Below are 24,699 nucleotides of genomic sequence, written 5' to 3'. Positions count from 1 at the left end.
ATGCTTTGTACACAAAAGGTGCTTAATAAATACCTGACTAATGAAGAGTCTGGACTAAAGGAATGAAGGTTTCTCTCCAGTTATAAAACTGTATGATTCTATAAACAGTGAATGAGATTTCTCAGTACTCCATCTTCCTTTTTTTAATATTTTTATCTCTAGCTTGATCCCCTACCCACTGCTTCTTTAATCTTCATTTAACCACCTAATACTTTGGGAACAAGCTTCCTGTGCTTCATAGATATAAGCCTTCAAACCTATTCTCATCCACTCTATCACTAGCTCACTGCATGCTTCCTCATTTCTATTCTATTAACTACACCTGTGGACTCACTGTTATGTGAGGAAAATTTCCCTTTATCTTAAACTTATTTTGCACTTTTCCCCCCATTTCCTTGTCTTGACAAAAACCTGGAACCCCTTTGAAGTCATGATTTCTGTGGCTACTTTCTCTACTGAGTATTCACCCTTCTCACTGCACTCAATTCAATGTAAGAGAAAGTGTCATTGGCCTTCTCAGTGTTCCCAAGTTCCAAGAACAAACAAATGAAAACAACCCTGTGCTTCTTATTTTGGATATTCATGCCACTTACTTTATGATACTCTCTCCAAATCATTGCTACTGACATTTACTGCTAATTTTCCTGCTTTGGACTCACTTCTACCTACTTAGAATCAAAAAATATTGCAGCTACAAACAAAGCAGTCCCTTGTGGAGGCTTTGACTTTCACTCTCACACATTAAGGCACTGAAACTTTCTGAAGAGGACAGTGACATGGCCATACATGTGCCTCAGGAATGAGGATCTTAGGAGCCATGGAAAGAGGAGAGGCTACGAAGAGAGAAATCAATTAGGAAGCTATAACAATAGTCAAGTGAGAAGTGACTGGAACCCATATTTATTTTCAAAATCAGCAAACATTTTTGCCTGATTATTATTAAGCCTATACCTAGTTGGGAGATTATCCACATCCACACCCACACATGTACCAAAAAAGTTAGCATTATAATGTTAATATATGACAAAAGGTAAGCTACTGTTATAGACAATAAATTATATGAAGACTGAGGAGGACTGTTGTTTAGGTTAGAAGACTTCTTACATAAAGGAAGATTTATTGGAGTCTTAAAGGGTAACCTTTAGAAAATCAAAAGTATTTCACAGACAGAAAAAGCTTATGAACAAGGTGTAGAGGTAGGAAGAGACGCAGTATGCCCTGAGGGAAAATAAGATCAATATAATTGGAGCAGAAGACTCATAGAGGACAATGAAACTTCCTTTAGGGGTAAATGTCATTGAAGATGCCACAGGATTTAGACCTAAAAGAATCTTTAAAAACAATTTGGTCAAAATCTTTTTTCAGATGGGAAAATTGGGGCAAAGAGAGGTTAAGTGAGTTGCCCAAGGTTACAGAAGTTAGAAAGTAGCAGAGCCAGGAAAAGAATGCAGGCCTTCTCATTCTAGATGAAGAACTCATTCCAATGTACCATGCTAGAGGTAGACAGTTTATGAAGGACTTTGAATGCCAGACAAAGTACTTTAAAGTGTGCAGTAAAGAAGAGTTGTTTTAGGTTTAATTTGGCCTTAATGCATAGGATGGGGAAGGATGGAAAACTAAAGCAGGAAATCTATTTGGACCATGCTGCAATAGTCCAGGAAGATGATGAAGGCCTAGGGTAATGGGAACCAAAAAGTACAGATTAAAAGATATCATCAAGGAAGAATTACATGTTACGTGGTAACATATTAGCTATAAGCAGCAAGGAAAAGGAAAAAAGGCAAGAGTAGAGGGTAACAGATAACACAATGTGGAAGGAATAGCACTACACCTGAATATTTGCTGGGTCACCCTTAACACATTCTTTCCTCTATTCTTGCTTCCAGTTTATAGAATGATGCTGGGAGAAAAAACTGAGAATTCTTTAGAAGCATATATAGATAAGTCCAGATTAGTGTGAACAATGAACTTTCACTTATATTACCATTAAGGGGGACTCAATTACCATATTTTAACTTTGCAGAGTTCAAATACATACGACCACTTCAGGGATCCGTTATTCACCATAATCAAGATCTAGTGGTATCCTATGACAAACTCATGGTGTCCAATATCAATCTAGTATTCTCCACTACCTAGAAATCCTATTTATCTACTGATTATCTAACACACTTCCTCTAGCTGCTTTTCCAGACTTCTTCCTTCTCTGTAAAGCTCCCAACTCCCTACCAGGGGTAGGGAATCTGTGACCTTGAAGCCACATGTGGCCCTCTAGGTCTTCCAAGAGCGGCCCTTAAATCCGAACTTCACAGAGTAAAAAATTCCTTAATAAAAGGACTTATTCTGCAAAACTTGGACTCGATCAAAAGGTTATACCTAAAGACCTAGAAAGCCATATATGGCCTTGAGGCTGCAGATTCCCCCATTTCTTGGGGAGCTCTTACAATTTCTCCTCCCTCTCTCTCAACAGATATGCTTACTTTTAATTAAGTGAAATGATAGCGGCTATCTGGCATGAACTCCATCCTCTACCTCTGTCTCTATAATTCAGTTTTTCTATTAAGACAATTGTGCTTTCATCCTTTCTTCTAATCTTAGAGAAAAAGGAACATCATGTACTAGGGTATAATTCCTTTAGGTTTTCATTGCTCTGATGAAATCCTCAATCTCTCTCTTAGCACTAGCTCCTTCCCTTTTGCCTTCTGCACAGTTGTATGGTATCTTGGGGGACCACACTTCACCCAAGTGCCCCTCTGGCTACCTATTTCCCTTATAATTTCTGCCATACATTTTATATGTAGAGCTTAGAACTGCTGCCTTCTTCCTCATTGCACATTCACTCCTTAATGTTATGCAATTTGATTTTTTTTGCATTAACTTACTAACTGCTTTCATGAAAGTCTCTAATATCTGACTTCTGGACAAATCTGAAAGTCTTTTCTTCATCCTTGTAATCCTTAAAATCTCTACTGTATAAGATAATGATGAGAAGTCAAGGATAATTCCACTGGACAACAACATGAGGAAAAAACAGTCCTGGATTTGAATACTTATTCCACCTACTAAAGCACAAAATGAAAGGGCTACGATCTATTTCCTGAAATGTTCTCCCCACTGCATTTTCACTGACACTACCCTACTCTAGGTTACATATAAATTCTATCTCCTTCCCTAGAACTGTCTTGTTCTTCCCATTCCATTTTTGCTAAATAACAATCATTGGGCCTCTGTTCTTGCTTGAGTCAGCCTCCACAAGCTCACTACCCCAGGGCAGGCTTTAGTGTTCACCCTATGTATGGCCTTGGCTAAGTCATTTAGCCTTCTTGGGCTCTGACTTCCTCATATCTAATTTAAAGGGTTTGGGCCAAAGGATGTCTAAGGTTCCTTCCAGCTATAAAACTGTGATTCTCTGACTTCCAAACTTATCATACCAATCTTGATCTCTCAGTTTATTTCTAAAACCACATCTCCAACTGCTCACTAGACAGTTGTACTGCATTGTCTAAAATGCCACTCCCATGTCCAGAATGAAGAGACCATATTCCCTTTAGAAGGGAAAGGTCAGACTTGTCTACTTTTACCAATGGTATTAAGATTAATTATCTTTGATTCATTTTTTCTTTCATTCTCTATATTCAACCCAATTACTAAGACTGATAAATTCTTCCTTCAAAATTTCTTTCATCCTGTCCTTTACACTTGGAGGTAGGTTGGTGGTGCAATGGATAGACTGCTGGGCTTGGAGTCAGGTATATATAAGTTCAAATTTAGTCATGAAAACTTTCTAACTAGCTGTGTGACCCAGGGAAAGTCACTTAATCCCCATCTGAATCAGTTTCCTCAGACATAAAATGAGGATAATTACTTCCAGAGTTGTTGTGAGGATTAAACAATATTTGTAAAGTGCTTAGTATAGTGACAAGCACACAGGAGATGCTTAATAAATGCTTACTTCCTTTCCATTTCCACTGTTACCCTCTTTACCTCATGCCTTAATTACTTCAACAGCCTCTAGACTCTTCCTTTTCCAATCTATGCTGTATAAGAGTCTCAGACTAATTTTCTTAAATTTAGCATATTGTACCTCTAGTCAAGAACCTAAAGAGTCAGAAAATTCAGGTCCAAACCTCAGCTTTGGTATTAAGTGATCTTGGGCAAGTCACCTCTCTGGATTTATCTATAATAGAGCTTAGTTAACAATGCAAGATATAAATCCAAATTCCTCTGCCTTGGTCCCATCCTTTCTAGGCAATCTAGTTTTCCATTTATCCCTAACATAAAGTATTTTTTGTTTGTTTTCTCCCTGATTGCTTCTTAGAACATACCATGCTTTTCTTTGCCTTGCTTTCTGTCTATGCAGTTTTCTGTTGTAATGCCCACCAGTTCCTTGCCACAAAGCTAAATCTTTCCACTCTTTCCACCCTTGAATTCTTTTTTCCTTTATGCTCCCTATTCCCACACAATTTGATTTTAAACATCTCTACAATTCAAGAGCACCATGATTTATATAATAATATAATATAATACTTAGGTTAGACTGTCTTATAATAGTAATGTTTATATAATGTTTTAAAGTATACAAAGTACTTAACACAGTCTCATTTACGACTCACAACGTTCCTATAAGGTAATGCTGCAGGCACTACTTTCTCCATTTTATCAACATCAAAACTGAAGGTCAGCAAGATTATGTGACAGACACACCTAGGAAGGGAGGGTTGGAATCTTCTTCTTGATCCCAAGTACAGTGATGTCTCCACCATGTGACACACAACACCTCTACATCAGCTGTTTCAAACTGTTTCATGGGTATATAATTTGTCTCTTAACAATAACTGAGACTTTCTTAAGCTTACTCTATATTCCTCATAGACCTGAGAACATGAGTACTACAGAATAGGCATTCAAAAAATATTTGTTGACTGACTGACTACACAAAATAAGAGAACACGGACCATTCTAACCAATAAGGAAAATTATTTCAAAGAACTTGCTTTTAATATCACTTTAAAAGGAAAAAGACTAGTTGGTCAATAGTTTTCTTCAGCAAAAAACTTAAAATTAGTACATTCAGGAATGGAAAAAAGAAGAAAATTTTGTGTTGCTGGTTTCAATGCTTTCTTATGTTGAAAGTGTATAAGAAAAAAGAGAGAAAAGTCTCAAACTCCGTAGATGATGTAGTATTTTTAAATAGTTTTTACAGCATAAAAAGGATAAAAAGTAGAAAAGCTATTGTGTTTATAAAAAACTTAATCTTAGGAAAATGATGTGCTCAATATAGAAAATAGAGCAACAGAGCAAAAATAGCAAAACAGACTTTTTTCCAATACTAATGTAATATAAAAAGTTACTCAATTTGCCTAAGTAAACTGTAATTTATTAATGTTTCTAAATAATATAACCAACGTTTCAATACATTTAAGGTTCATATCCTTTATCTATCAAATCCACATGTTCACATTATCTTACCCTTGTTAAAAGTCCAGATTCTGAAATGGATGGCTCTTCTCTGACTGCCACTGGCTTATTTTGCTCAGGTGCAAAGGCCTGATCACCTCCATTCTTATAGTGGTTTGGCAAAGGCAGTTTTGGTTCCAACCATTCGATTGTCGTCCCTGAAGAAGTAAGAGACAACTTTCGCTGTAACTTGCTCATAATCTGAAAGGTTTGGTAGAGTTGACTTTTGCTTTGTTTGGAATGGGCAGAACTAGAAGCAGTTAAAACTGTTCAGAGGTTCTATAAGAGAGTCACTTTCAAACTCATTAGCATGAGCTCCATGACTGGACAATTATACGCAGGAAGCTTGCAATTTGAAATCTGATGCTGGACTGAGGTCCTAACCCTGAGAAAAGAAGCTCCCTTTTGGGTCAAGACTGGGGAGAAAAAAGTATTTTGTCATCCTAATAATCCCTATGTGAACTTCTGACCAAAAGCACACGTTTGAAAGGGGGCACATCAGTGCCAGGGGTGTTTTTTAAACATCAGATTTAAGGAGGATATAAACTTAGGACCTAGACCTTGTTGGAAATTTTTACTAACTGTGAATAATTGCCTCTGAATCTAAAGGATGAAAAATAAACTAAAAAATGGAATTTAGAAACCTGAACATGCTTATTAATTAACACTCAGGTACAGAGATCTTAGACACTGCTATTCTCATTACCCAGTTAATCAATGAAGCATTATTTGACATTTTCTGTGCATCTAGAAAAGTAAAGCACCATCACAGATATCCTTTTCTTTTAAAAAAAAAATGCTATTCTTTCTTTTCTGTTATGGAAAATGGAAGCTCTATGTGCCTTTAAGCTGAATAAATAATAGCTGGATTCCAGCAAGATAGTGGTCACATTTGGAGACCTGTCATCCTCTCAGTTAATGACTCTGTTGTATTCTGTTACCCTCAACTAGTTTCACAAAGCAGATTCAATGTCTAATCAATAATGGAAAATGTTCCACTTGATTTCAGAGGCAGATCTAGGTTCCAATGAAGCTAGGTCATAGAGTGCTATGACAAAACATTAAGGCTGCTATAGCTGAAACAGTAAAGAGTAAGGCAACCACTCACACTGTAACACTGCCCATGTATTACAGCACAAGAGTAAATTACACAGTGCCCCCAGAACATTCTGCCAATCAATAGTGGCATATTTTTAACAGTCTCACTTAAGCACATGAGTAGGGGTGCTTAGGGGGGAGTATAGCTGACCTATTCTATTTCAAGAATCACAGTAAGAGAAAAATAAAAGACTCCCACCTTTAATTTTGAAAAATAAGTAAAATCAAGAATCCTCTACTTTTATGATTTTTTTTTTACAGAAGAAAAATCGCATACCATTTGACATCATGAACAAAACTGTTGATGAGGAGCTTTGGTAAAAGGTCTAGTATTGTCTACTCTCTAAGAAGAAATTATTTAACTTATAACGCTGTCTAAATTGTTCATGAGACCAGTTGCTGGGTCTCAACAACTCAAGTTATTAAGTAAAGATCATCTAATACTAGGTTTTCATGGCATAGAAAAGAGAAAATCCTTTTTTGGGGGGCGAGTAGGTGGCAGATCTGTGACTTTACTGATATAGGGAACCTCTGGTTAAAAATTTCAGATGCAGATTAATACCTGTTGTTCCACTTGTGCTACTGGACATCTACTGGGTCACTGAGAAGTTAAAATGACTTGTCACATGTCAGAGGTTAAGAGTTGAATCCTGAATGAGTCTGGCCCATCAGTCACTCAGTCATGCTGCCTTTCTTTAAGATTAAACAAGGGAAGGGAAACATTTGTGTGTGGGGATTGGGGGTGGGGGATGGGGATGGGGGGGGGGTTAATGTGTGTGTGTATACAAAATACCTACCATGTCCCAGAAACTGTGCTAAGCACTTTACAGAATCTCATTTCATCATATGAATTAAACATAACTTGTTTCATTTTCAAATTTTTCAAAGAGAATTAACCTTTCTTCTATTCCACAGTTATATTTTTCTTCACAGGTGATTTAAGAATAAATTTCTACATATTCAACTCTGAAACCATGATAATTACTTTAATGAGAGAAATTCTAGTAACAATTCATTAAATTTCCATTAAACGTGTTTGGCATTTAAAATTCTCCATAACCTGACGTTTCCAGTATCCTTACACTATACATCCTGCACATACTCTACAATCCAGTGACACTGGTCAACTGCCTGTTCCTCACCCTGAACGCTCCAACTCATGTCTCTACACTGACTGTCTTCCAAGCTTAGAGTACTCACCCTCCTTGCCTCTGACATGCAGATTCCTTTGAGACATCTCAAATCCCACCTTCTTCAACTAGTACCATCCCCTCTTAGACTGCCTTCAATCTACTCTGAATATGTATAGTTGTATATAATTTGTATGTAGCTAGATAATTACATCTTGCTTTTTCATCTCATTACAATGGGAACTTCCCAAGTCTGGGGATCATTTTTGTCTTTCTTTAAATCTGTAGCCATTAGTACAGGACCTGTCACATAGTAAGCTCTTAATAAATTCTTGTTGATTTATAAATCTTTGCTCCAAAATTGACAATGTTGGAGAAGAATGTCCCTTACAATGTAAGAAAGTGGAAGGCAGGCCATTTTGTCTTTTGTCTATCATAAGACATTATGGAAAACTAAACTTGTTCGGTAAACAAAATTTTTTTAAGTTTAAGAACATTATTAGTTTTTTAATCTTTCCTTTTTATTCTGGATGTAAATGTAACGTTCTGCATTTCCACAGTACAAAAAAAGGACAGTATATAAAACCATAAATCTCCATTTCATACTTTTTGTTTTAAAAAAGTATATAATAAATTCCATATATTACTTCCACAAATATTTTTGGCTGTTTCTTCTGAATTTCCTTCAGTTTTCCTCTGTGCAAAAAAATAAAATGTTTCAGTATTTTTTTGGAGGGAGAAGGGGAGAGAAGGGAGGATGAGTACTGCTAAACCTCCTCTACTTACCCATTATAAACTGAGAATAAAACAATAGGCATAGTAAAACGAAATCAAACAAAATAAAATCACTCCTCATAAAAGACATGTCCAAAAATGCATGCCTCTGAATGTATGTTGAGTCACCTCTGTCAGGAGTAGGATCAATGTTTGATTAGAGAAGTGCTCTGGAGATACGATTAGTCATTACATTGATTGAAGCTCTGGTCTTTCAAAGTGATTTTTCTTTACAGTGTTATTGTCTTTCATGTTTGAATTCTGCCCTCTTCACTCTATATTATTTTATACTATATGAGAATCTCTGATATCATCTTTCATTTCTTATGGTACAATAATATTTTACTGCATTTATATACCACAATTTATTCAGTCATTTCCAATTGATAGGTATTCTCTCTTAGAATTTAGATCTATGATTTTCTTTTTTTAATCCCTTTTTAGGTTCAGCAAGTTTGTTTTGCGTGCCAACATTTCCTCCCCAATCTTTGTTTCCTTCTAACCTCTGCTTCACCTCCTATTTCTCCTTGTTTCTCTATTGAATTTAATGTATTTTTATACCAAACTTGTGTGTGCATGTGTATGTGTGTAACTGTGCACATGCATAAGTGTGTTGTTCACTTCAAATAAGAAACATCTTTGAGTCGATGAAGGCCTAATTTTTCACTTTTAATTGATCTTGCTCTTGGTCAAAGAGAAGAATTTTTGGATCTTAGTACAGAACTTAAAACTAAGTCAAAGATATTCATAGCATAAAAAACTTGCAAAATTAAGTATTAACCACAGGGGAATCCAGAACCATGATTTCATTGGTGTGGGGAACTTCTGATATGGAAGCCCCTCTAATCTATTCAAGATGACTAATCATCTGCTGCTTATACTCTTCTTGACTGAGTCAACTGACTAGTCCATGGTGACATTGTTATTATCAGTGGGACTTGAACCTAGATCTTCCTACCTCCAAGGCTGATTTTCTATCCATTGGGCCACAGTGATTCTCCCTTCCTTTCTATATGTATATACATAAACACATACACCACATGGAGAGCAGAACAAGGCAAGGGAGATGTCTAAGGTATATATAAGGTACAATACAGAAGTCTTTGTAGTGATATGACAGATCTATCTTATAGCCTTCTTATCTGATCACAGGCCCTAAAAAGCTAGAAGAGACGTTGGAGATCACCTAATACAAAAAAGAACTCATGAATGAGTAGAATTTCTGTACCAAAGTAAATGTGTAATTCATGAATAAAAATTGATGCAGGAACCAAATAATGGTTTTTATTAGCAAAACTTCCCAAGAAAAAACTCCAATTAGGTTGTGAGTTAAAGTATAACTTTAAATACCTTTAATGTAGAGATTTACATTTAATCCAAACCTTACCTGCAGGTAAAGATCCTTTTTGATGTGATGCATGTTGTAGCTGGAGAATGTGAAAGCAGTCATTTAAACAATTCATAGTTGCCATGGAAGTTGCTTTGAGCATTAAAAGATCTTGATCCAAGGAGGTAAGATGACCAGAAGCAGGAAGGCATTCAATACGTCTAATTAAATCTCTTTGGTGTCCTTCTGCATGAGTCATCATCTACAGAAAACAACATGGTCACCTGGTCACCACTTAAGATTTCTTTTTAAAACTGAATATATGAAATAACAATATTGCTTTAATGATTACATCTTGCTGTTAACCATATCCTAGAGCTTATAGGGCTACAAGTCATAAATCTTTAGGTTACAATAATCTCTTTTCTAAAGTGCTCTTTTCATCATAGCATGCAGCTTGATCTCCATACATAAAAGCAAATGACAAACACTGAAAAAGGTAAACATATATAACCATCAAAGAAGATGTAGAAAACAGAAGGAGACCTCTTTAAAGTGACTAGGGTCAGAGAGTTCTTCTAGTAGTAGTATGGTAATCAGGAAGGACACCAGGAAAAACAAAGCCTCCCTTCTAGGACCTTAATATCTGGACTGGAGCCAAGGTGTATGGAGAGCGACAGTATGGTCACAGTTCATAGGCTTCAAATGTTACTGAAACAAGTAAACCATGCTGTCCAGAAGAAGGCATTATTAGTATTCATTGATTGTTTAATAAATTAGAAAAAGATGTTCCATATTTTCAAACTCTATGGATAAACAAAGTCCAATTACATCTATTCCCAGAAAGGGCAGCAAGGAAACAGCTTTCTCAGAATCCTTAAAATGTGGTACTGAGAGGGTCTCTCAAGATGGCAGTTCCTTTCACCGTAATTCTGATGAAGCTCCCCATTTCTTCATTCTTGGTTGGCACTGATTTATGATGGTCTGGGAAAGATCTTTTACAATGAATGCTAAACAAGAAGAAGGAAATTAGACTGAGTGCCTTGAAAAATGGCACGAGTCCTATGTTATACAAAGTCTGAATTCTGTCGCAACTCCTGAACTGGCAGAAATAACCCTGGACCAGGTGTTGGATGACTCTGAAATCTATTCCAGCTGTTGTTCAGTCATTCACTTACATCTACCTCTTCCTGACCTCATGGACCATGTACTCAAGGTCCTTTTATCCTCCACAATCTCCCAAAATCTAAGCTCATATTCACTGCTTCCAAGACACTAATCTCTCCATTTCACCCTCTGCCATAACATTCTCCTTTTGCCTACAATATTTCCCAACATCAGGATCTTTTCCAATGAGTCCCATCTTCTCATTATATAGTCAAAGGATTTAAGCTTCAGTATTTGACCTTCCCAGAGAATTATCTGAATTAATTTCTTAAAGTATCTTCTGATTTCATCTCCTTGCTCTTCAAGGGACTTTCAAGTCTTCTCCAGCACCAGAATTTGAAAGTGTCAGTTTTGCGGCACTTAGTTTTCCATGTAGTCCAACTTTTCACAGCCATGTTGCTATAGTTGAGAATCCATAGCTCTGATTACATGGATCTTTGTCAGCAAGGTGATGTCTCTACTTTTTAGTAGGCTGTCCAGATTTGCCATGGCTTTCCTTCCAAGGAGGAAGTGTCTTTTAATTTCATGGCAGCCATCACCATCTACAGTGATCTTTGAGCCCAAGAGTATAAAATATGACACTGCTTCCATTTATTTTCCTTCAATTTAACAAGAAGTGAGGAGAACATGTTCCCATGATCTTATTTTCTTATTAATGTTAAGGTTCAAACCACTTTTTACACTCTCCTCTTTCACTCTTTTCAAGTGGATTCTTAATTCCTCCTCACTTTCTACCATCAGAGTGGTATTTTTTACATATTTGAAACTGTCGATGTTTCTCCTGACAACTTTAATTCCAGCTTATGATTCATCCAGCCTGGCATTTTGAAAGATGTACTCTGCATATAATTTAATAATAAAGAGTTTTCCATCCTCCTTTCCCAATCTTAGCCAACCAGTTGTTCCACTTGGTTCTAACTATTGTTTCTTGATCCGAATATAGGCTCCTTAGGAGGTAAGTAGGATGATGTGCTCTAATGTCATATGACAAGTCACAACACTTCTCTGTGCTTCAGTTTTCTTGTAAGTCCTTTGATCAGAGTTCTTAAGTCTTTCAAAGTTGTTTTTCTTTATAATTTTGTTTTATTTTCTCCATGTCTCTTCATTTTGAATCAATTCATACAACTTAGGACTCTCTGAAATCATTTTTTTCATAACTTCTTTTGGCACAATAATATGCCACCGCATTCATATACTACATTTCATTTTTTTGCTTTTATTTTTTTCCTTTTAAATTCCTCTTCGGGTTCAAGAAGTTGGTTTTTCTTGCCAATATTTCTTCACCATACTGTGTGTTTAACCTTTCTTTATCCAATTCAGGTAAACGTAAGGTTCATCTGATGACTATTCCCTGCCTTCCTCCACCACTTCACTCTTCCTTCTTCTTATACTAGTGTGTCTTTTATCTTTCTTATGCTTGTGCTCCTTTCATCAGAAATGCTGGAATGTTCTGCTTGAAAATCCTTCATTACATTGAAGGTTTATTTTCTTTCCCTGAAGTATTACACTCAACTCTCAAAGGCAAGTTCTTCTTGGTGGTAAACCTCTTTCATTTGCCTTCTGGGGTGCTGCCTTCCAAAGGTCTCCTCTTGTTTTTAGCAGAAACTGCCAAGTCTTATGTGAACCTGACTTTTGTTCCTTGATACCTGAACTTTTTTCTGGGTGCTTGTAGTAACTTTTCTGTGGAGGCTCTGGACTTGGCCATGACATTCTTGGGACTTCTCCTTTCAGGAGATGATTGGAAGGTTCTCTTCATTTTGTCCTGTGGTTCTAAATACAGCATCTAGACTGTTTTTTTAAATCATGTTTTTGAAGGAACTCAACAATCATTAAGTGATCTCTTCTTGACCTGCTTTTCAACATTGATATATTATAAGATATTTAGCTACCTTACCTTTTTCTTGTTTTTTTCAATTCTTTTGGTTTTGTTCTAATGTGTCTCACTGTCTCATGCAGTTGCTGGGTTCTATTTTTGTCTATTCTAGCTTTCAGGGAGTCAAATCTGTTTCTCTTCTAATCTATACTTTTCATAGCAGTAAAAATTAAAAACAAAGTGAGTGGCTATGGATTGAAGAATAGCTAAGTAAACTGTCATAAATGAATGTAGATGAAATATTGCTACGCCTTAAGTCAACATGAGAAGACACTGTTAACTGAGACTGTTAAGTAACTTGAACTGGAACAACACAAAAAGAGCCAGAGTAATGCAAATGAGAACAAGACTAAAAGGCTGCCTAATGCTGATTGATAATTACGACCAATCTTAGTCCCTATGAACAGAGGATGAAACACATCCCCTTCTCCTCTTAGCAGAAGATAGGAATTGACCTAAAACATTCCCAAAGGACTCTTGAGGCAAAATGCCATCCACATCCAGAGAAAGAACTATAAAACTGAAAAGCAGAATGAAGCAGAATATTTTCTTTTATGTGATTCTTTTGTTTTGATTGGGTTTTTCCTCATGGTTTCTCCCATTCATTTTAACTCTTCCATGCAACGATGACTAATGTGAAAATGTGTTTAATAAGAATGTATGTGTAGAACCCATATAAGATTGCATGCCATCTGGGGAAGGGAGAAAGGAAGGAGAAAATCTAAGACTTATGGAAGTGATTGTACAAAACTGAAAACAAATAAATTAAAATAAAATAAAATCTGTCTAAGACCTGGTACCCAGGTACATACTCCAAAAAAAAAAAAAAAAAAGGTAGGGAATTATAGCTAAGGGATCTAAAATGAGGTCACTGTGTTGGTTGATTTTGTTTAACTATTTTTCTTTTCCACAATGGATGGTACAGTAGTGGAGGACAGGATATATAGGAAAATGACTGCAATATTAAGAAAGCACCAAGAAGGAAGGATTTTTGGCAAGGTTAGAAAATTTTATGTTTACAATTAAGAGAAGCAAAGGTAGTGTGGTATAGTGGATAAAATGCTGGGCTCAGAGGCAGGAAGAACTTGGTTCAGATCACCCCTATGACACTGAACCAGCTGTGTAATCCCTAAACAAGTCACTTTAATTTCTCTGAGAGGAGGTGGAAGGAACTGCCCATCCCAAGGACTGAGAAAAATCACAGATTCTTTCTTCTTGTGATTAAGGACAAAGGATGGAAGAGTGATAAAATGTTTACCTAGAGTGCTGATATGTCAAAGTTTGCATGGTCAATCATTCTTTCCCTCCACTCAAGTAAGAGGGTGGAGGGTTTTTTTGGGTAAATCACTAGTTTAATTACCTCAAATAATTTAGTAATTAACCAGTTACTAAGCTTTTTGTTTTTGTCAGCTCATAAGTACATAGACTTAGAGCAGGAAGGCACCTGGGAAGCCAGAGTCCAACTCCATGTTTGCAGATGAAGAAATTGAGGCACAGAGAGTGTGAGTAACCTGAGGAAGGTTACACAGTGAGTAAGGTTTTGAGACAAGAGTTTAAACTTGGGTCTTTCTGACTCCAAGTCCAGCACTGTGTACACTGTTTGAAGTTTTTTTCACCTTCAATTTTCTTTCCTTTTTTAAGAAATGTTATTTTATTCTGAACTTAAGAAATGACAAGCATTTCCATAATAGAAGAGAAAAAAAAAAGATGACTATACATGAAGCTGCAAATCTCTTACATACAATTTACTATTCCTCTTAAATATATAAAGCTATCATGTAACTTTTTTCTTTTTTTCTCTCCCCCCACCTCCCCAAGGCCTAGATATGGCTACCACTAGACACAAACAGACAAATATGTGCACATATACATATATACATACACACACACACGCACACACATGTGTGCGTGTGTGTGTGTGTGCGTGTGTGTGTGTGTGTGTGTAAAACCGGTTCTTTCTTTGGATGCAGACAGCATTTTCCTTCATATGCGCTTTGTAGTTAATAAGAGTATTTATAATAGTAAAAATGACTTAGTCACTTAATGTGGTTCTTAGAACAACATTGCTGTTACTGTACACAATGGTCTGTCTCTTTGTTCTGCCGTTTTGCTCTTCATTATTTCGTGTAAGTCTATCCAAGTTTTTCTAAGGTCATCGAGCTCATCAATTCTTACAGCACATTAGTATTCCATCAGGTTTATATTACACAACTTGTTTCACCATTCCTGAATCAATGGGCAGGTAGTGTGGTATTGCTGGGTCAAAGGGCATAGGCAGTTTAACAATCCTGTGGTCATAATTTCAGACTGCTCTTCAAAATGGCTGGATCAGTTCAGTTTCAACTGTGAATCAGTGTCCCAATTTTTCCACCTCCCCTTCAACATTTGTTCTTTTCCCCTTCAATCATTTTAGCCAATCTAATAAATGCAAAATGGTATCAAGGTTATTTTAATTTGCATTTCTACAAACAATAATGATTTAGAGTATTTTTATATGACTAAATTGTTTTGATTTCTTCACTGGAAAACCACATGTTCATATCCTTTGATCACATATCAACTGGGGAATGGCTCATATTCTTATAGATTTGACAAAGTTCTTAATATATTTGAAATATGATGCCTTTGTCTAAGAATCTGTCTATAAATTTTTTACTCAATTTTCTGCTTTCCTTCTGATCTTAGCTATATTTGTTTTTATTTCTACAAAAATTTTTTTTAATTGAATGTAATAAAAAATTATTTTATACCTGATACTAATCGTTATCTCTTGCTTATTCATAAATTATTCATCTATACATAAGTCTGATAGGTAACACATTCCATATTCACTCAAATTTTCTTGCAATATCTCTCTTTATCATCAAGGTCATATATACATTTTGGCCTTATCTTAGCAAATTGAGTTAAGATACTGGACGACTATGCCCAATTTCTGCCATACCACTTTCAACTTTTCCCAACAATTTTTTTTCCAAATAATGAATTCTTATTTCAAAATCTTAAGTCTTTACACTTGTAAAATGCAAAGTTACTATATTGATTTGCTGCTATAAATTGTATGCCAGCTCTGTTCCACTGATCTACCTTTCTATCTCTTAACCAATACCAGATAGTTTTGATAATTATAGTCTTACAATGTAGCTCAAGACTTAGTACTTTTTTACCTCCTTCTTCTATTTTTCCATTAATTTCTTTGATATTCTTGACTTTTTGTTCTTCCCAATGAATTTTGTTATTGGTTTTTTCTAATTCAGTAAAATAATTTTTTGATAATTTTATTGGGATGGTATTGAATATATAAATTAGTTTAGGTAAAACTGTCACTTCTATTATATTAGCCCTTCCTATACATGATCAATTAACGTTTCTCCAGTTATTGAAATCTGATTTTATCTGTATAAAAGTTTTTTCTAAAATATAATTTTGTTCATGCAGTTCCTGAATTTGTTTCAGCAAGCGGACTCCCAGGTATTTTATACTCTCTAGAGTTATTTTAAATGGGACACCTCTCATTATCTCTTCTTGCATGGTTTTATTAGTGATGTATAGGAAGTTGATAACTTATGTATATTTTCTTTATATCCTGCTACTCTGCTAAAATTACTGCTTCAACTAACTTTTTAGTTATCTTTCCAATTTTCCAAGTATATCCTCATATCATCTGTAAGACAGTTTTATTACTTCATTCCCCATTCTGATTCCTTCCATTTCTTTTTCTTCTCTTATTGCTCTTGGTAGGATTTCCAACACAATACTAAATAATATTGGTGACGTATATTCCCTCCAATTTTCAGCTACCAATTCCAGTTCCATATAGAGCAACTTAAACAGTTATGCTCATATGTGGGTATATCTCATTGAAACTATTGTTCACTTTGTTCCTTCTTTTTCTTTGATTTTTTTTTATTCTTTAGAAAGATTTTTTTTTTCCCAATATTGATACTCTTTTAATCTCCCTTTCTGGAACCAATTTTTCAATGTCTCCTTTTTTTAGAATTAGAGCCAACATGTCTCTACTGTTATTAGTCATATACTTCCCTTTTTAAAACATTTATCAAAGCTTTCAAAATATTTTTGAATTTTGAGTTGTATATCTTAACATTTTCTTCTGAATCTGTTTCCTATCAATTCTCAAACTCAAAAACTCTTAAATGTGTCTTTACCAACAGCGATACAGACAGATTCATTGGTGGTTTTGTTTTTGTTTTTTGAAACTTTACTCATGCTCAATATATCACAAGAATATTCCAGTACATTCACATACCACAATTTACCTAGCACTTTCCCAAATGATGGTCACCCACTTTGTTTCCTGTTTTACTGCTACTACAAGGTGTTTGTACAAATATTCTGGTATGTGTGGAACAGATTCAGTATACTGATTTTTGTCTCTTTACTTTTTCCTGTAATGAAGGTATTTGCCACTGCCATGATAGTACCCTAAGTAGTATAAGGTGTGAACAAAATTCATGTTTTATTAAAGATTATGATGAAAACCATATGGTTTTTAATTCTTTACTAGTGACATACCTAAAGAGAGAAAAGAGCAAATGTTCAAGAAATTAATTATTATGGAAATAAGTCTTTAGAAGCAAAATGCACTTAAGTACAATTTTGTAAATTTCTCATTAACATTTAGCCAAAATAAGTTAGAGATAAATGTGTTTATCCACATTCATTAGAATTTTAACCTACTCTGAATTCCACCTTATAGCTGCTCCATAAGAGCAAGGTCTAGTCACTTTTATCTTTATATTACCAGAGGCCTAGCACTTGGTAATCACTGAATAGATGCTTGTGGAATGACTGATATTCTCAAAAAGCTGGTAGATATATTTGAAAACTCAGGACAGCTGAGCATCAAAACTTACTGCATCTTCTTTTCTCTTTTGAAAAATAATTTGTAATCACACTAAAAAAAGTCACTAACCTATACAAAACTCTGTGTTCCAATGATATCATTGCTATGAGGGTAAAAAACAAAGGGAAAGGCACACATACAAACATAATTTAGAGTAGTACTTTTTGTGCCTGAAAAAAAATGAAAGTAAAGTGCATGTCTACTTATTGAGGAATAGCTGAACAAACTATTGTATAGATATGTAATGGAATATTTTTATGTCGAGACTGTTTCACTATGTTTTTGCTTCCCCCACTGCTAGCAAGGTTTCTTAAATGTCTGTTGACAAACTGAATGATGAGAAACAATGAATCTGAATAACTTAGACAACCTTGTAAGACTTGTATGAATTGATGCTGCAGATCCAAGATAGGACCAAGATAGAAATTTATATAATGACCAAAAGAATGTAACGGAAAACACAATGGCTGATTTTGACCTTGGAAGAAGGGCGATGAAGCATTCCTCCATCCATTATACTAAGAGGTATTGAGTACAGGGAGGTAAAAACTGAGACATGAGGTGTTAGACGTAGCCAATGTATTGCTCATTTTGCTGACTATGCTTCTTCAGTACTTCCTTAGGTTCTACATGTTTTTGGTGAAGAATGGCATTAGAAAATGCAAGTTTTTTTTTTTAAAAAAATCAGTAAGATATTTAGAAAAAAAGAAATTACGTCCCTTTGGAAAGTAAACAGAAATCAAACAATGTTCTTGAAAGTTCCCTTTCCAACTCACTATTTCCTCTTCTAGAAATGTTCATAGGCTCCTAGTTTTAGAGCTAGAAGGGATTTTACAAATCAAGCCTAACCTTTTCATTTTATAGCTGAGAAAACTGAGGCAAAGAGAGGATAAGTGACTTGGCCAGGGTCACACAACTATTAAATGCATGAAGCAGGATACAAACTCAGGTCTTCATGATGGACTTAGGTGCAACGTTCTATCCACTACAATGTACTGCATCTCTCAGGCATGTCAGAGTAAGTATTTTTAGAATAGTTTTTAGTAACTTTTTCATGCTATTAAAACTACCAATTTAGAAACCTGACACAGCAATTAACTAAAGGGATTTTTAACCTTAAGTCTATGAACATTTTCTTGATAACTATAATTCAACATAATTGATTTTCTTGTAATTCCATGTGTGATTTTAGGCTTTAAAAACAATAAAGAGAGCTAGAAACTGCAACAGATTACCAAAGAAAGAAAAAAGGTTAAGAATTTCTAAATTCAAGGGAGTTTTTCAGGCCAGTAGTCTAAAAGTTAACTCTACTTATAATAATAACCTAATTCCTGAGGAATATTTTCTTCTCAAATAAGGAGCAACACTATGCAATTTGATAAACAGAAAAAAAAAGGAGAGTCAGAAATTGGAAGGGCATATGGTGGAAGGCAAATGGTAAATTTTAAATAACATGTACAAAACTACTAAGGAAATAACAGTTTAATTTCAATAACTAAATTTTTTAATTAATAATATTCAGGTAGCAATAAGGTATAATGAAAAAAAGCACTGAATTTTACAGGGTACATGAAGTCTGATACCTGACTTCAAATCCTGGCTCTTCCATTTACAACCTATGTGATCTTCAGCATGTCACTTATTCTCTCTTAGTCTCAGTTTCCTCATTTATATAATGAGGCATTCGACTAGGTAACTTCTGAGCTTTCCTCCAGCTCACAATCTCATGATGCCTTTATGATTTCTTCTTAATTAAGCCTATATGATCAATTTGTTGTTACATGATTCTGTTTCTATCAAGAGAGTTATTTCTATCAAGATCAGTTAAGTCTTTGTATTTTATTTACTGTTAAATGTTTCTATTACTATCAAGAAAAAAGAATATCTATACAGTACAGTCATTTCTGTGGGGGAGCTCTAAAATAACTGAAAATCACAGATAACAAAAATTCTCATCTGTGCAGGATTTTTCCAAAGTGATCAGCGGCTGGTCATAAGATAAATACAGGGGAAGCACTTTGAAAAACTGAAAGCACTATGCTCCCTACTGCTATTCTTAATAGTATCATTACCTTAATATTCTTACTGGGCAGCTTAGGGTAGCACAGTAGATACAGCACTGGGCTTAGAATCAGGAAGATTCATCTTCCTGAGTTCAAGTCTGACCTCAGACACTAGCTGTGTGACCCTGGGAAAGCCATTTCACCCTGTTTGCCTCAGTTTCTTCATCTGTAAGATGAGCTGGAGAAGGAAAGGGCAAATCACTCCAGTATCTTTGTCAAGGAAACCTTAAAACAGGGTCAAGAAAGAGTTGGATATGGCCGAAATAACTCAACAGCAACACCATTCTTATCATTACGTTTGAACAATGTAATCCGTAAGACTATTTCCTAACTTCTAAGTTCTGTGTCTACGAGCTGAGTTGAAAAATTCTGGCATGCAATCTCCTCCTCCCCAATTTAAATATGTCAAATGAAGAGAAAAATAACAAAAGGAGAGAAGGAAAATATATCAACACAATGTAATTCTTACAAAAAAACAAAACCAAAAGGCAACATCATGATGTCAGGTGACTTTCTGTGTCTTATGTTCTGAAGTCTCACTTTCTCCCCTAAATAGAAACTGCACACCTATTTAATGGAAAGTTGTTCTGTCTAAATAACTTTACCAATCATTGCACAGATGAACTATATCTAACCCTGGTGCAGATGATCAAGAAGAATTCATGGTCTAGGAAGTGCTAAATTTCATCTGATAGCAGAGAAAATTATAATACTTAGTTATAATGAAAGGGCCATGGGTTGTTCAAAGAACATCTACATCTGCTCAGAATATGTAAAGAAAGTATTTCTTCCCATCATATCCATGGCACAGAGAAATTCCACACCTTTCATAGGTAGTACTAATAATCCTGGCCCCCTAAGTGGGAGAATGGTGGCAGCATCAGCTAATGCTCATCAATGCTACGTGGATAAGGTAGGCTGAAAAAGCAGGTGGCTCTTATTCATAGGCAAACTGAATACCTTTCTCTAAAATTTATATGCTCCAAAATTTCTTCTGATGACACAGATTTCCAATGATTCCTGGAACCACACTTGATAAACCAATAAATGCTCCTGTTATGCTCCTTTTTTCTCCTTCCTGTTCTTAATGGATGAATTTGCATATAAAAGACCACAGCTTAGATTGTATAAGTCTAATATACTATATTAGTATAAGTAATAGGATGCTCTTTTCTTGGTACTTCTCACTGAGCTTGAAAAATAGCAGGCTGGCAAGGCAGGCAATTCAAGCAAGGAAATCCAAATTGCAGACATAGCTAAATAATCTTCACAATCCTTTGTCCAATAATCTCAAAATGCTAACTGGGATACAATGATTTAGAGAATCCCAGAAATCTCTTTTAAAAAACTGTTGAAAAGATTTTTCCATTATAACTGACCACATCAAATATTCTTTGGTGTGCTTTAATTTAACTAGTTCATACTGACCTCTCTGACTTCCACAAGGTGGTCAGGTTGCAACTGAGTTCTTTTGCCCATGGGCTGCAGTTTGGAATGTCCAACATTAAAAAGGGAAATGGCATTCTGACTCGGTCTCCTCTGTGAACCAGGAGAGTTACCACTACCTTGAGATGCAAGTGAGAAGCTCCGAGACTTCAGAGGAGGATTATTCTGTTAGATAAGCAAAGCAAAATATTTTTAAAACAAAAAAGGTCCTCAAAATCTCACTCTACCATGTATACATATAGAATTTATCCACATAAAATACTTCAGAATTATAAAAAAAATTATTTTGTGGATAGTACAACTTAAGGCACCCAAAATGGAAGCCCCCATACTAGTCCAGATGCAGGCCATATTCCTCTATCCCCACCCCAACTCTGGCTTAAATAAAACCCAAATCTGGAATATAATTGATTCTACTTTTCATTGTACATGGTTTTTTTATTCCCTCTTTTCAAAGAGAACTAATTTTAGGGTTAAAGACTATATTTGGAAATTGACTATATTCAAAACAATACAGTAACCTTCACTGCAACATCCTATAATGAGCTGGCAATGGAAACAAACAAAGGAAAATGGAGAAGGTAAAAATTCAGGATCATAGACTCACAGTACAATCTTCTAAATCATTATGCCTTTTAATTTTAGCTCTACAATTACTGGTGTTAACAACAAGAAATGTCAAATTTAAAGAATCAACACATCTTGTCTTCAACCACTATACCTGAAAAAATATATATATTCAGGAGTACAAAATCTAAATAAACATTTTTTTCAAATGTTAATGAATATTTCTTCATGGAATATTCCAACTCTCTGATCACTGATTATATTCACGTTTTTATTATAAAAATAAAAATGTTTATGCCTTTTTCTGAAGGCTAGACTGGGGTACTGCTAAACATTACAAACTTGTTTTGAAAAACTAGAAGAGGATGAAAAGTACATTTTAGACTTAAGTTATGCCCTACGTGTGTTTATCTTTCGATGTATTTCCTTTTTCATTCTTCTCAGATTGTTACCTTTCAATTGGATATAAATATTAGTAAGTGATTCACATTTCAAGTATGCTGAGAACCTTCAAAAACATATTCTTTTGCTATTTCATCAATGAATATTGCAATCCAATTCACATACCTTTCCAATAGCTTCTGTGTGGTGTTGTGTACATATCTGAAGTCTGCTAACCCAGTGCTGTCGTTCTTTAGCATCTGTGGCTAATAAAGACAACCTACAAGTTATTTACTTTTAAATCTATCTCTGAAATTTAATCAACACTTGAGTTTAAATGACTAACTGAAAACCAAAACTTTATCCTCAAACACCAAAAACAGTTATCCCTGACAAGGGGGCAGAATAAAGCTGAAGCCCACCCAACCTAGCTAGATATTGCTGTGCACACAGAAAGTCATTCTGAACACACACAGATATTATACAGAGTGGATAAGCCACATTTGGAGAAAACAGGATTTGGTTACAAAATGTGTGATTTTTCTTAGGAAAATCTCCTTTTGAAAAACATTTTGGAAAATCAAATATGACTTTTGCATTCAACAAAGCACCTCCAAGTATTTAGGGATACTGTTGCCTTCAGATCTCAGATAATATTCAACTAGGACAACCTAGTAGCTGTGTTAGATACACACTTGATGTGTATTTAAGGAAAACACAAACTACTCTCAAATGAAAAGTTATTAAAAACAAGATTTATGTCTTATCTTTTTAAAACCATGTGAATTCTAGATATGTATATTAGTCCTAGGGTAAGAGAGTGAAGGCCAACAGCTCAGATCAAGTGAAGGGATGGTCCATTTTCTTAGCATAAATTAAAAAAACTTAAAAGGAATTCTATTTTAATGCATTTCTCAATAAGCAGGATATTGTTTAGTAAAGATTATCATTACAAAAGCTATTGGGGGGGAAGCCATCCTTACATACAACATTATAACATGCTTGGTTCAATGATAATTTGGGAGAAAGTAGTTTATTCTTAGGTAGATTTTATAAACTCATTATTCAGTGAATAAATTCAGTTCAGGGAGAAGTTCAGAATTCTATGTTCTTCCCATAGCTAGCTTAATAATTCATTAATTTCTATTCTCCAAAAGACAAAGGAAAACAAACAAAAAAAGGGCAACAAACCAAAGTAACAAAGTAGGAGTGGCTTCAAGTGAAAAAGGAAAAACACCACATTAATTTTCACTTTAAGCACTCATCTCCTACCTCTGAGTTTATATTGCTCCCCGCTGGCAGCATTTACAGTGAAGGTATGAGAGTCCTCATCACTGGGGGATATTACAGCTCCAGCTAGATGCAAAGTACCTCTGGGCTTCTGATTTCTAGATTGTTCATTCACAAAGTACTCCAATAGTCCAGCTTCATTATTTAAAACGAAAAACCTATAATGATGAGGAATCTAGATTTTTAAACATTCAGAGCTTCTCTATAAAATGTCTTATCTGTATTGCTAAAGTACAGTCCACTAACATTAAGAAGTATTTGGGAAAAGATGTCTACAAATTTCCCAATGGGGAAGGATACTAAATTAACAGAACATGTGGATTCTTAAGCTATGAGAAAAAAAAGGACAGAGGAGAGAACTGGGTAAAGTAAACAGTCAGCTGGGGTATAACACAAAGGTAGGAAGCAATAAGGATAACTTTTTAATAATTCTTTAAAAAATTCTCCTGGCTAAGTGGTCAAAGGATAGGAATGAGGGTTCTCAAAAAAATTGGAAACAAAAAAATATGAAAGTTTGCTCCAAAACATTAATAGATAAATGCAAATCAAAATAACTAAGATTTTGCTCAAACTCAGCAAATGGGGAAAAGTGACAAAAGATTGAGAAATAGTCAATGTTAGACAGGCTATGGGAAGAAGAGCACACTAATTCACACTTGCCTGAGTTCACATAGCTAAGGTGTATCTGAGACTAAACCTCAACTCAGATCTTCCTCTATCCACTGTCTCAACTAGGTGCCTTTAAGAAAGCCTTTATAATCAGGATATTAAGAACAATATTTTTGTGGTAGCAAAGAACTGCAGAGAGTAAGTGCCCTAATAAATGCTTTGTGGATTGATTTACTGACCACCTAGGAACAGAATCAGGAAAATTATACACACATACACATGTGCACATACACATATGCATATATACATTTGTATATATAAAAAGTAGGTGACAGTAACATAAACAAAAAGAGTAATAAAATAAAACTGAATGCTGCATAATTTTAATCAATTTCCAGAAGAGCTGAAAAAATTCACCTCCCTTCAACAAAGATATAAGATATGGATATGGAATACTATGGATGTACAAAATTGCATATATTGTCAGATATGGTCAATGTGTTAGTTGGTTGTGCCAAAGTAATTTTTTTCCCAAGATTCTTTTAAAATCTTTGTTATAAGGAATGGCTCTCTGGGGAGGGGAATTATCTGGAAATGAATGTTGTATAACAACAAAAGGCATCAATAAAAGTACTGATAAACATACACCAGGA

At 35.1% G+C, this 24,699-nt stretch overlaps 1 protein-coding gene across 1 annotated transcript in view; it reads right to left on the bottom strand.

Annotated features, from left to right (window-relative positions):
• Positions 1 to 24,699, bottom strand: part of OSBPL11 (oxysterol binding protein like 11) — a 90,526-nt gene that overhangs the window by 29,452 nt on the left and 36,375 nt on the right. Inside the window, exons 3-7 of the mRNA XM_072613731.1 lie at positions 23,420 to 23,595; positions 22,334 to 22,413; positions 21,182 to 21,364; positions 9,847 to 10,048; positions 5,470 to 5,615 (exon numbers count right to left, since the gene is read on the bottom strand). Coding sequence (XP_072469832.1) covers positions 5,470 to 5,615; positions 9,847 to 10,048; positions 21,182 to 21,364; positions 22,334 to 22,413; positions 23,420 to 23,595 — 787 coding nt within the window. The remainder of the gene's footprint in view (positions 1 to 5,469; positions 5,616 to 9,846; positions 10,049 to 21,181; positions 21,365 to 22,333; positions 22,414 to 23,419; positions 23,596 to 24,699) is intronic.

This window comes from Notamacropus eugenii, chromosome 5, assembly GCF_028372415.1.
Source record: "Notamacropus eugenii isolate mMacEug1 chromosome 5, mMacEug1.pri_v2, whole genome shotgun sequence".
Taxonomy (NCBI): Eukaryota; Metazoa; Chordata; class Mammalia; order Diprotodontia; family Macropodidae; genus Notamacropus; species Notamacropus eugenii.
The sequence above is the reverse complement of the archived record's forward strand: the minus strand, read 5'-3'. Positions and strand labels throughout refer to the sequence as shown.